Source organism: Mobula birostris, chromosome 8 (assembly GCF_030028105.1).
Source record: "Mobula birostris isolate sMobBir1 chromosome 8, sMobBir1.hap1, whole genome shotgun sequence".
Taxonomy (NCBI): domain Eukaryota; kingdom Metazoa; phylum Chordata; class Chondrichthyes; order Myliobatiformes; family Myliobatidae; genus Mobula; species Mobula birostris.
The window spans coordinates 135,580,469-135,593,193 of NC_092377.1; the positions used below are offsets into that span (position 1 = coordinate 135,580,469).

Genomic DNA, 12,725 nt, shown 5'->3' on the forward strand with positions numbered 1-12,725 from the left:
ATAAAGTTTAAAGGAGACATGCAAAACAATATTTTTTACACTGAGGTCAGCGGGTGCCCAGAATGGGTTGCCAGGATTGGTGGTAGAAACAGATACATTCGAATAGTTAAGAAGCATTTAGACAGAGAAATGAAAAGGCATTGATCTGTTCCTTTTCACGCTTCTGTTGGCGCACTAATCAACTGTTTCATTTTGTTCTTTTTACCTCTGCAGATCATTGGGAAACAACAATCTTCGGACTCTTCCCAGAGACATCTTCATCAACCTTCAGGTTTTGACACATTTGTGAGCATTTTACTCCTCATTTGAAGACCTCATCCGTATGTCATAAGCCAAAACTGGGGTGAAATCCTGTGAAGCAGAATGTGTGGGCTTGGATGCCTATAGCACAAAGCAAGATTTCACCTCAGCAGAGGACGTTGGGAAATTCTGAATAAGCAGTAAGCCCATTTAGGGTAGCGTTTGACTTTCTTCTAATATCATGAGTTAAAATGGTAACTTATCAAAGCTCTTGAAAACTTATTGGAAGAATCTGTGTTCGCGCATTAAGTACCCAGTAAACTGCTCAGATAGGTGTAAACATGAAAGCAAAACCTGACATTGATGTTATGAATAATTCTGAGAATTTCCACCAGTTTCAAAAAAATATCAAGCAAGTTACAACTCCATCAATCCTTATCAGGTTAACACAAGCTTGGGTGAACACTGGTTACACTGGCTCCTTGAGCACACCGATAATGTACCAAGTCTCTGAAGACTGTGCAAGCAAGGGAAGGGCAGATCAAAGACTGGTGTTGTTAGAGGGATTGATTGGTCCTTTGGCTATCAAGGGATCCAATTTACAGCCTGTATGCCATTGCCCAGCTGTGAATGCAAGAAGGACGTCTGGGTTGGAATTTGGAAAGGGTGAATTAAATGGCTAAATATGCCAGAGATGAGCAAGTTTGTAGATCAAGTCAAGTCAAGTCGTCACTTTTTATTGTCATTTCAACCATAACTGCTGGTACAGTACACAGTAAAAACGAGACAACGTTTTTCAGGACCATGGTGCTACATGAAACAATACAAAAACTATACTGAACTATATAAAACAACACAAAAACTACGCTAGACTACAGACCTACCCAGGACTGCATAAAGTACACAGAACAGTGCAGGCATTACAATAAATAATGAACAAGACAATAGGCACAACGGAGGGCAGTAGGTAGTCCAATGGCTTGAGGGAAGATCTGTTACATAAATAAACAGCTGTATTTCCGCCGAGTATTTCGTTGGAGTCAGATGTAGTCCAATTTAATGCCCATTGGAGAGCAGAATGGACGGGAGAACCGGCCGGCTAGGGCTCGCTTTTTTCCTGGCACGGACTCCTGCCCGCTGGCCTTGCTTCCGCTTCCTCGCACACCGCTTACGACGTCCCCACCTCCGGCCGCCGGCATCAGGCCACTCCGAGGACTGCAGGCCCGATTCCCTCAGCGAGCCGAGGTCGCGTAATTTAACCAGCAGATCTTCATGAAGGTTTGTTTTTGGGCGATCTCTGTATTGTAGCAGTACCTGGCGATGGTAGATAGTTGCTCTGTTATCCATTGCCCTAAACCCTAATTGTGCCTTAAAATTAAATTAGAAAACTAAATTAAAGTAGCACCGGGTCCGCAAGGCCGCTGCTGCCGTGCCGCGCCGCCTGCTGGACCTCATCAAGATGAAATTCAGACAGACTACAGTTTTGAGCTGATCAGCATTCAAGCAGTAGATATAAATCTGCCGTGATTTTTTAAATCATTTATTACCTGCCTGTGCTGATTGGGAGGCAATTTTGTTCTTGTGGCTTGCTCAAGGGTTAAGTGTGAACCTTGTCCGGAAGCTCCTGTCTGTAGAAGTCCAGGAACTTGCACATCTAGAATTGCGCTATCATTCAAGGGTGTCAATTGTGGACAACACTGAATGTTGGACACTACACAGTCCGTCCAACAGGATCTCTAACTGCCCTCTACTGTAAATCTCACAACCATTAGAACTCTATTACAATTGGTGTTTATATGGCCCACCAGAAATATTTTCGAAATATCACTGTATTGAACCAAGGCCAGGAAGTTTGTTGTAAATTAAGCTGTTTGTGCAAATCAGCTGAAACTTCCTGCTCCTTTGCAGAGATTTGCGAGGAAACGCCTTCCACTGCGACTGCAAAATGAAGTGGCTGATAAAGTGGCTACAGGCAACCAATACCACAGTGCCACCTACCTATTGTGTCAGCCCGGTCAAATATCAGGGGCACACAATAAGCAGTCTGCCTCTCCGTCAATTTGAGTGCATCACCACAGGTCTGTAATCAAATCTGTAACTGTAAAACTCAAAAAAAACGTTCTCCTCTGAATTGTTTCGCTTTGGTGTGGACCAATGTAAAATTTGTGGGAGTTAAAGCAAAAAGCCGTGTCAATTAATCTAGGTAGGACCACAGTTTCAAGCCAGTGCATTCAGCGGGAGGGTTAGGGTATTTTGTGGCAATATTTCGTGGGAGATTAGAAGAGGGCATCAAGTTACAAGTTTGTTTAAAAGACAATGCAGAACGAACTTTATTCTCCTAGTTGGTCATGTCCTGCCTTGATTGATTAATGGGAATATTTGGAGGTAATTTCATTCTGTGACTGATGAGGCACGTGACCCTGATTATTTGAATGATTACAGTAAAAGGCCCTACATAAGCGGTTAGGAGGCAATGTGCCAGTACTGAGGTGTTCTTCGGTCTGTAGCAATGAGAGCTTGCCAATGTCTTTGAACACACCCACCAGTTGGTTGGCACAGGTTTTCAGAGTTCTACCAGCTCTCCATTGGGACCTATCACCTTGCAATGGTTCACCCTCTTGAAAGGCGGTCTGATGTCGGCCTCTGAGGCAGAGATCACAGGGTCACCAGATAACGTAGGGATCCTCATAGCCATAGTTTATTCTGCCTTTCAAAGTGTGTATAAAAGGCATTGAGTTTCTGTAATAATGAGAATAATTTGATAACAATGACCTGTCCTTGCAGAATTCACCACACATCAAACACTACCCTTCCAGTCTATCTCGGCCGAATCGTTTCTGTATGCCGATGACCTTTACGTCACGTTTGCCCAGGCTAACAGCGGCAACTGCGCTTTCCTCATGTGGGATCACGTTGAGCTGGTCTTCAGGAAATCTGAAAACATCTCTGGTAAGTCTGAAGGGTTGTTAGTGGGTGCACATTGACATCATCCGGAGATGACGTTGTCCAGAAGGTTCTTCGGCAGTTAAGAATGAGTCGCGATTCTTTTAGTTACAACTGTTTTATTAGATAGTACACAGTACAGTACAGGTCAGACAGGGTCAGCCTGTACCAACAAGCAGAACAGAGGAGTTACAATAAACTGTAACAAACGGCAGCAGCCTGTACTTGTAACTGCAGCAAGCTGTTAGCCAGTCTCAGGACAATACGTACGGCCACCTGAATCCGACTGTAAAGGCTGATTTATACTTGTGTGTACTAGCTTACGCCGTAGCCTATGCAAGTGGGCGACGCCGTTGTGAGCATTTATACTTGTGCGTTGGTGTGTCTGTGTCTCTGCAATTCACCGCCAAAACGCTAGCTGGCGGTGGGGTTTCTGTGCCACTGTGTTGAGTTTCTTCGTGTTGAAACTCAACACGAAGAAACTCAAACTTCAAACAATGGCAACTGAAACTGAAGGAGGGTGAATTTTCTGTGCTTGTCCGGCCACTGACAGACATGGATGGAGAAATGCATTTCAAATATTTTCGGATGTTGGCAGGTAGATTTGACGACTTGGTTCATCGTCTCCAACCATTTATTTTGCATCAGTGTACGCACAGTATAATCAGAGACTGGCAATCACCATTCGAGTTTTAGCTTCAGGTGGAAGTCAACAGACTGTAGCAGCTAGCTACAAACTGGCATCAAATCGGAGGTCTGTAAAGCTTTATGGAAAGCATTGCAGCCAGAGTTCCTTCCCTGCCCCTCAGTCGCCCAATGGGGAGCTATTGGAGCATATGAGGAAATGTGATGCTACCAAGTGGACCAATCACAGTTGTTGCGGTCTGCATCGCCACGACGCGTAGTTACATTTTGGGAGAGGTATGTGTTAGGCTACAGCGTAGGGTTTGCATAGAGTACGGTGTAGGGTGCGTCACTATGCCATACCTACGGCGTACATTTGACGCACAAGTATAAATCAGCCTTAACAAGGGAACCTGAGCACATGGTTTTCTATTATACTGCAGACTGGTTTGGACCAGTTTAGATAAGACCCCAGTCGAGCAGGTACCTACTGAATCACACGTCAGCTTTGCAGACAAAGGAACGACAGAAACATAGAACCCATTATACTAGAAATTACTAACAGTCTATGGACTAACAGGTGATTCTATAAACACAGAAGCAAATGTACAAGGAAAAACATAACAAAGTCAACAATCTGACCTAAATCCTATGACATGTTAAAGTAGGTGTAATTATGATCGGATGTTTTATGTTGATGGAATTCCCAACCCACATTAACAAGAATGTTGCATAGAAGGTTTCCTCCTAACTAACAAACCGACAACCCCCATCCCACTGGCATTCCTCTGACTTACGGGACTTGATAATATCCCCACCCTGTTGCACAACCTTTGGCTATGCTCCAAATGCCTTCCAAAAACCCTTCCATATCTCCCCTCCTCGAAGAATCTCCTTGCCATCATGTGTCCATGCCTTTCATTAACTCCAATATCTAACTTTGTCTTTACAATTATTACATTACACTTAGTACATTATGTTTTATTCTAAAGGTTCTAAGTAAATGTAGAGGTCTGGTAGGGGAATATTAGAGTTAGTCTAACCCTAACACACTACACTAAGTCCAGTGGGGACTGTACTGGCTTGCTGGACACTGAGTTAGCCAGTCTCAGGACAACATGTAGAATGGCTTCCCAATGTAAGAAGGAGTAGGTGAAACTGCTCCTAATCACTCCTCACAACACACATAAAAATTGCTGGTGAATGCAGCAGGCCAGGCAGCATCTATAGGAAGAGGTACAGCTGATGTTTCAGGCTGAGACCCTTCGTCAGGACAAGGACTCAGCCTGAAACGTCGACTGTATCTCTTCCTATAGATGCTGCCTGGCCTGCTGCATTCACCAGCAATTTTTTGTGTGTGTTGCTTGAAATTCCAGCATCTGCAGATTTCCTCATGTTCGCCTAACCACTCCTCATCTCTTTTAGATATTTAAGTAGTTAATGAAGGTGGAACTTGTCTCATCTGTGAACGCAGGAGCACAAAGAAGTGGAGCAGGAGTCGGTCACCAGGCCCCTTAATCCTATCCCACCATTCAATATGATCATGGCCGACTTGTGCTGATCACAGCCCCTCTTCTGTGCCTTTCACCCTCAACTCTGATTGAGAATCAGAATCAGGTTTAATATCACTGGGATACTGTATGTTGTGAAATTTGGTGGCTCTGCAGCAGCAACACATAATAATAGGAAAAACATGAGTTACAGCACATATATAAAATAGTTAAATTTAATAAGTAGTGCAAACATGGAAATAAAAAGTAGTGAGGCGGTGTTCATGGGTTCAGTGTCCACTCAGAAATTGGATGGCAGAGGGGAAGAAGCTGTTCCTGAATCGTTGAGTGGGTGCCTTTGGGCTTCTGTACCTCCTTCCTGATGGTAGCAATGAGAACAAGGCATAATGAGGTCCTTAATGATGGATGCCGCCTTCATAAGGCATCACCCCTTGAAGCTGTCCCGGATTCTGCGGAGGCTAGTGCCCGTGATGGAGCTGACTAAGTTTACAGCTCTCCACAGCCTACTTTGGTCCTGTGCAGTAGCGTCCCCTCCGCCCCATCCCAGGTGGTGATGCACCCAGTCAGAATGCTCTCCATGGTACATCTGTAGGAATTTAACAGTGTTTTAGGTGACACACCAAATCTCCTCAAACTCCGAAGGAGATATAGCCACTGTCCTGCCTTCTTTACAGGTGCATCGATAAGCTGGGTCCAGGTTAGGTCCTCAGAAATATTGACACCCCAGGAACCTGAAATTGCTCAATCTCTCCACTTTTGATCCCTCTATCAGGACCATCGATTCACCACCCCTCCCGTGAGAAAGAATTCAGTTTCAAACGACCACCCCTCGTTCAAGATTGTCCCACAGGTGGAAGTTTGTCCACGTCTCCTCTGTCACCCTCCCTCCGGATCTGCAGTGTTCCCATACGCTCACCCCTTGTCCGTGGTTCCCCCTGTGTTCACACCGGCGGTCCAGACTGAAACCGGAGCAGCAGTAGGGGCCAGGGTAGCATTTGTTTGGTGGAGGAGGGAATCGTGTTTACTGAGGAGGCTGGGTTGGGGAAAAACCTTTAATATTGCCGTGATTACAAATACTAAATGTCGTCTACTTTTCACTCCTGAGCTCGAGCTGCTGTGTATTGTAAGCCTCTGGTGATTGGGGGAGTGCTGTACATCATAGTAGCTCAGCTGTTCCAGGGCTCCCACATCTACCAACGGGACAACTACGGTGGAAAGTTCATCAAAATCCAGGACATTGACACCACCAAGATCCGCAAGCCCAACGACGTTGAGACCTTCAGGATCGACGGCGACTGGTACTTCGTCATTGCCGACAGCTCGAAAGCCGGCGCCACCACCATTTACAAATGGAACAAGACTGGCTTTTACTCCGATCACTCCCTTCATATGTGGCACCGAGACACAGATGTGGAGTACGTGGAGATGGACAACAAGCACAGGCTCATTCTATGCAGCAGCACCCAAATCCCGGTGGTCTACCAGTGGAGTAAAGCCATGAGGCAGTTCACCTACCACAGCGAGATGCCCAATATGCTGGAAGTTCATGCTGTTAGACACTTCAAGATCAAGAACGTGGTGTACCTCTGCCTGTCTCGCTTTATTGGTGATTCCAAGGTGCTGAGGTGGGAGAATCAGCGTTTCACGGAGGTGCAGGCCCTGCCCTCGAGGGGTACCATGATTGTGCAGCCTTTCCAGGTAGGACGCTGGCTGTACATGGTGCTGGGATGCGATTTCTCTTTCTCCCAAGTTTACCTGTGGGACAGGGAAAAGCTGAGGTTCGTCAAGGTTCATGAGTGGCATGTGCGTGCTCCCCGAGCCTTCCAGCTTGTAAACACCGATGACATGCACCTCGTGTTGGCCTCCAGCTTTAAAGGAAGCACTATAGTCTACAGGCACATGGTTGTAGACACTAGTGCCTAACATAGTACAAGTGAGCAACAGAGACATCATTACTTTAGGAGACCTGGCCTCTAGTTGAGACCCGTCAATCATGTTTCTAATTAGGTTATTAATTTCTCAAAGTAAACTGACATGAAAGATTATGTTTTAAATAGCCTATCCTTTATCTCGTTTAATCAGCCATCCTGAGAAATTATAATTATCATAATTACTCATTTTCAACAAAGCAAATTATTGGTATGTAAATAGCCTAACCAATCCCCAGTGCAGAGCTTCACCAAACTCAAGTATTCACCCAACCTCTTCCCCCTCTTGCCAGAATGTACCCGCTGCTTTAGTGTTTGCCTGTCTTACTGTTCGTTTGGATCACCAGGTAACTCAGGACGTGGTTTTGAGTGAGCTCCTCCACAGTTTGTTCACTGGGCAGATACCCGATCAGCTGTGGGAGGAGAACAGTGTGGCGGCAGAATGAAGACTGGCCTGGATCACGCCGGGGATATGCTGTGGCTGGAAAAAGGATAAAAAGGCATCATTTACCAGCAGCCTTTGTGGAACCTGAAGAGGCCAGGCAATCTTTGGAACTCTCAGCTCCAGAGACCAGGAGTGCCTGGGCACAATGCATTGAGGGCAGAAACAGGCAGACATGTGGGTTAAGAGAGTTTCAGGGTGTGTGGGGTAAGAGAGTTTTTGTAGGTTCACTATGCGTTAAGCTGGGGAGAGGGCTGGAGGGACAGCGAGGAACAACCAGACACCTGGTCCAGGAACTTCAGCTTTGCAGAATCGTCAGCCCAAAACCCCCTTTACACAACACGGCTGCAGCCTAACGCCGACACGGAGAGTCACTGGCATCGCAATCTGGAAATGGAGCAAACAGGCCCATTACCAGCAATGGAAGGTATGAGACGATTAGGCTGCAGCTCGAGTACGTGAGGCTGGCTGTTCGGGTCTACTGAGGAACAGCGGAGAAGCACACAGCAGCGCGAACTAAGAAAGGATGTGTAACAGGCCTAGGAGGCAGAGGAAGGGGCAGATCCGACACTAAGCATTTGGGAAGAGTGTGGCCGTTCCAGCCGCTCCCAGAACCACTGCTGTGGTTGGAACCAGTAAACTCCCTACTTTGTCAATTTACAAACCAATGTAAAACCTGCTCCTAGGTTATCCACCGCGGTATCCACTCACAGTGTTCCTCTTGCACTTTCAATCCTCACTCCGGTTACCTGACTAACTGACTAAGCTGCCCTTGAACACTGTGGGGGAAAAGTGCAATGATCATTCGGATGAGCCATTAAATGGTATCTTCCTTTGCCTCTCTGCTGTTCGTAAATGATCACATTAGTGTGGTTGAAAGGAGAGGAGAGGCTGCTCCTGGTTTTTTGGCAGTGTGTCTGTCTCTGCTGATGCTTCCACACAGATCTGCATTATTCCTCTCACCGCTCTTTGTAATTCATGAGCTGGCCGCTTCGATTCCGTTCCAACATGACTAAACGTCCGTCATACACCTTGGAACGTCCTGAAGATGTCAAAGATACTCTGTAAGTGCTGGCGTATCAGCATCAGAATCAATCTTATTACCACTGGCTTGCTCAACACAAACATTGTTTTGCGGCAGCAGTACGGAGCGAAGAAATAAAATTACCAAAGTTACAAAATAAATAAATTGTGCAAGAAAAGGTCGTGTTCATGAAATGTTCAGAAGCAAGCAAGTTTACTTGTACAGTACTTTCCAAGCACAAGTGCTTTACATAGAATGAGATGTAAAAATCAAACATCAAATTTCAGACTAAATAGAGAATAAAATCACCACAAAAGGTAGATATAAATAGAAGTTACAGTGCAGTAGAGTCTAATTAAAAGCTGCAGTGAAAAGAAAAGCAAACAACAGGAATTCTGCAGATGCTGGAAATTCAAGCAACACACATAAAAGTTGCTGGTGAACGCAGCAGGCCAGGCAGCATCTCTAGGAAAGGGTGCAGTCGACGTTTCAGGCCGAGGCCCTTTGTCAGGACGTCGACTGCACCTCTTCCTAGAGATGCTGCCTGGCCTGCTGCGTTCACCAGCAACTTTTATGTGAAAAGAAGAGTTTAAGCCTCGATTTAAAAGAGCTTAAAGTTGGGGCAGATTGTCTGGAAGGCTATTCCAGATATGTGAAGCAGAGTCACTAAAAGCTGCATCACCGTGTTTAGTTTTGACCCTGGGGACGATAAGCAGACCCGCCCCAGACGACCCGAGAGCTCGGGGAGGTTCATAATGCAGCAAGAGATGGGAGATGTATTTTGGCCCGAGACCATTCAGTGCTTTATAAACCAGTAGTAATATTTTTAAAGTCAGTCCTCTGACGGACAGGAAGCTGGTGTAGTGATCTGAGAACTGGAGTGATATGCTCTACTTTCTAGGTCTCAGTGAGGACTCTAGTAGCGGCGTTCTGAATGAGCAGCCACTGTCTGTGGAATACTTTACAGAGCCCTGTGAAAATGCCAGTACAGTAGTCAAGCTGACTGAAAATAAAGGCACGGACGAGAAGTCTGCTGGCGGAGGGGAAGAAGGTAATGCTGAATCGCTGAGTGCAGGTCTTCAGGCTCTTGTACCTCCTCCCTGATGGCAGTAATGGGTAGACTGTATCCTGGATGGTGAGTGTCCTTAATGATAGATGTGCCGTCTTGAGGCACTGCCTCTTAGAGATTCCAGAGCAACACAGACACACACAGGATGCTGGACAAGCTCAGCAGGCCAGGCGGCATCTATGGGAAAAAAGTACAGTCGACGTTTCGGGCCGAAACCTTTTGGCAGGGCAGATTTCATCAGTGCTGGTGGTGGGCAATGTTTCCCCTAATTTGCAATGACCACTGTGCGCAAAAATCTTGTGCTGTGCAATTTTTTGCCCAGTGACCACAACACGTGCACACTGAATAATTTCTTCAATAAAAACGGTATAAATAAGCCAGTTCTAAAATCTGCAGACAAATCATCGCAAACTCCACGTTGTCAACAGCGTCCACATCAGAACCCAGAAAAGGAAATATGAAGGTGACAACCTTCTGTGCGCAGTTTAAATTCCTATGTGTGCTAGAAGCAAAAAGTGCATGCGCGTGCACACCTTAGGGGGAACATTGGAGGTGGGAGAGGGGGTTGTGCCCATGGTTCAGTCTACAACCCTCTGCAGCCCCTTGTGATCCTGTGCACTGGAGACTCCATACACAGTGGTGACTCATCCAGACAGAATGCTCTCCACAACACATCTATAAAAGTTTGCTGAGTCTTTGGTGACCTACCAAATCTCCTCAGATTTCTAATGATATAGAGCTGCTAAAGTGCCTTCTTCATTATTGCATCAATGTGTTGGGCCCAGGATAGACTAATATATACTAAGTGGCCACTTTATTAGGTACACCTGTACACCTGCTTGTCAATGCAAATATCTAATCAGCCAATCGTCAGGCAGCTCTGCATAAAAGCATGTAGGCACAGTCAAGAGGTTCAATTGTTGCTCAGACCAAACATCAGAATGGGGAAGAAATGTGATCTAAGTGATTTTGACTGTGGAACGATTGTTGGTGACAGATAGGGTGGCTTGAGTATCTCAGAAACTGACGATCTCCCTGGGGTTTTCACGCACAACAGTCTCTAGAGTTTACAGAGAATGGTGGGAAAGCAAAACAAAAAACATTTAGTGTGTGACAGTTTTGTGGGCGAAAACGCCACCTTAATGAGAGAGGTCAGAGGAGAACGGACAGGAACACATTACAACAGTGGTGTGCAGAAGAGCATCTCTGAATGCACAACATGTCAAACCTTGAAGTGGTTGGGCTACAACAGCAGAAGACTGTGAATGTACACTCAGGAAGGTACCTAATAAAGTGACCTCTGAGTGTATAATCGATTTTTCCATTTTCCTTGAACCAACCAAAATTGTTTGTGGCAGCAATAAGCCATTCAGATTTCCTCTCTGTAATAATTTCTCCTCTAATATAAACACACCTTTTAAGAAACTAGTCTGAGATTTCATTTCCAAAACATACCACCCATTTACTATATTAATGTGTAAAATAGATATTGATTTGCTGTGTATTTTGCTTCAAGCATCACTTTGCATTTTATTGGTCGATAACTGAGTATGTAACCTTGTCTCAGGCTTTCAGTTATGCTTCCTCAGTATTTCAAATATACTTTGAACAGGGTTATCTAAAGTCAGGAGATTAGAGGTTTGTTCTTTACACATCTTAACATGAGTCTCACTGCTCCAACCATTTTTTCAAATTCCATGCTTAGCAACAGAGGAACACTGAGAATTTTAAAAACTGTGTATTTTAAGGTAGAGAAAATTGTTTTGGGTCAATGTAAAGGTCCATAATTCACAGTACACTTTGAATAAAACTATAGTGAAGTACTAATGCAATTGACAGTTGCTTTATTTCAGACTTTAACTTACGTACCTGTCTTGTTGAGAAGTCGGTGTGCCCTGCCGTATTGGTGACTGTGTGGCTGTTAAATAGTCCGAAGGCAAACGGGAAGACAAATCATGCAGTCCATGCACAATGTTGACTCCCTGAAAGACCTCTCCAATTTAGTTGTGCAACTTACCTCTCCCCAACAGTACCCAGTCACCTTCAGACAGTCCCCATGGGTTTTATGACCTGTATTTCCTAACTTAGCAAACACACTTGAAAAGGATACCTGGTCTCCAGCCGTTGAATATAGTTTTCAATCTGCAGTTACTGAGACATGTCAAAAGGGGAGAGATTTCTCTGTTTCCTTGTTAATTTGATGTACTCCTTGATTCTCCCTGCTCTGAAGATAAATTTCAGTGACATAGAAAAAAATGATGGTGCTCTGGAGAGTGAGGAGGACTGATCTTGGCTACAGAAAGATACATTATTGATCATTTGGTGAGTTTTTTTAAAAGAGATTATGTGGTAACAAGCCCTTCTGCTCGGTGAGCCTACGCTACCCATGTGACCAATTAAGCTAATAGCCGCGTCTTTGGAACGTGGGAGGAAACCAGAGCACCCAGAGGAAACTCCCTGCGGACGGCGGTGGAATCGAACCCGTGTCGCTGGCCCTGGAAGAGTGTTACACTAATTGCTACACCACCACAGCACCTTCCGGCCTTGTGCAGAGCAATAGCAGGATAGGGATTGGGTCTATTACCACTGATACATTAGACCATGAGCTGGAGAGATTAGGCCATTCAGCCTATCGAGTTTGCTCTGCCCTTCCGTGATTTATTATCCCCGTCAACCCCATTCTCCCACCTTCTTCCAGTAACTTTTGACAACCTGATTAATCAAGAACCTGTCACCTCCCCTTGAAATATGCCCAATGTCTCGGCCTTCACAGTTGTCTATGGCAATGAATCCCACAGGTCCACCACCCTCTGGCTAAAAATGATTCCTTCTCAGCTCTGTTCTAAAGGGATGTCCTTGTATTCCGAGGCTGTGTCCTCTGGCACTAGACTCTCCCACTATAGAAAACATCCTCTCTGCTTCAGCTTTCCAACATCTGACAGGT

The 12,725-nt window shown here is 45.3% G+C and overlaps 1 protein-coding gene across 1 annotated transcript in view; it reads left to right on the forward strand.

Annotated features, from left to right (window-relative positions):
* Positions 1-9,076, forward strand: part of lgi3 (leucine-rich repeat LGI family, member 3) — a 45,635-nt gene extending 36,559 nt beyond the window's left edge. The window contains exons 5-8 of the mRNA XM_072266923.1: positions 214-285; positions 2,149-2,318; positions 3,025-3,189; positions 6,424-9,076. Coding sequence (XP_072123024.1) covers positions 214-285; positions 2,149-2,318; positions 3,025-3,189; positions 6,424-7,241 — 1,225 coding nt within the window. The 3' untranslated portion in view covers positions 7,242-9,076. The remainder of the gene's footprint in view (positions 1-213; positions 286-2,148; positions 2,319-3,024; positions 3,190-6,423) is intronic.
* Positions 9,077-12,725: the final 3,649 nt, after the last annotated feature.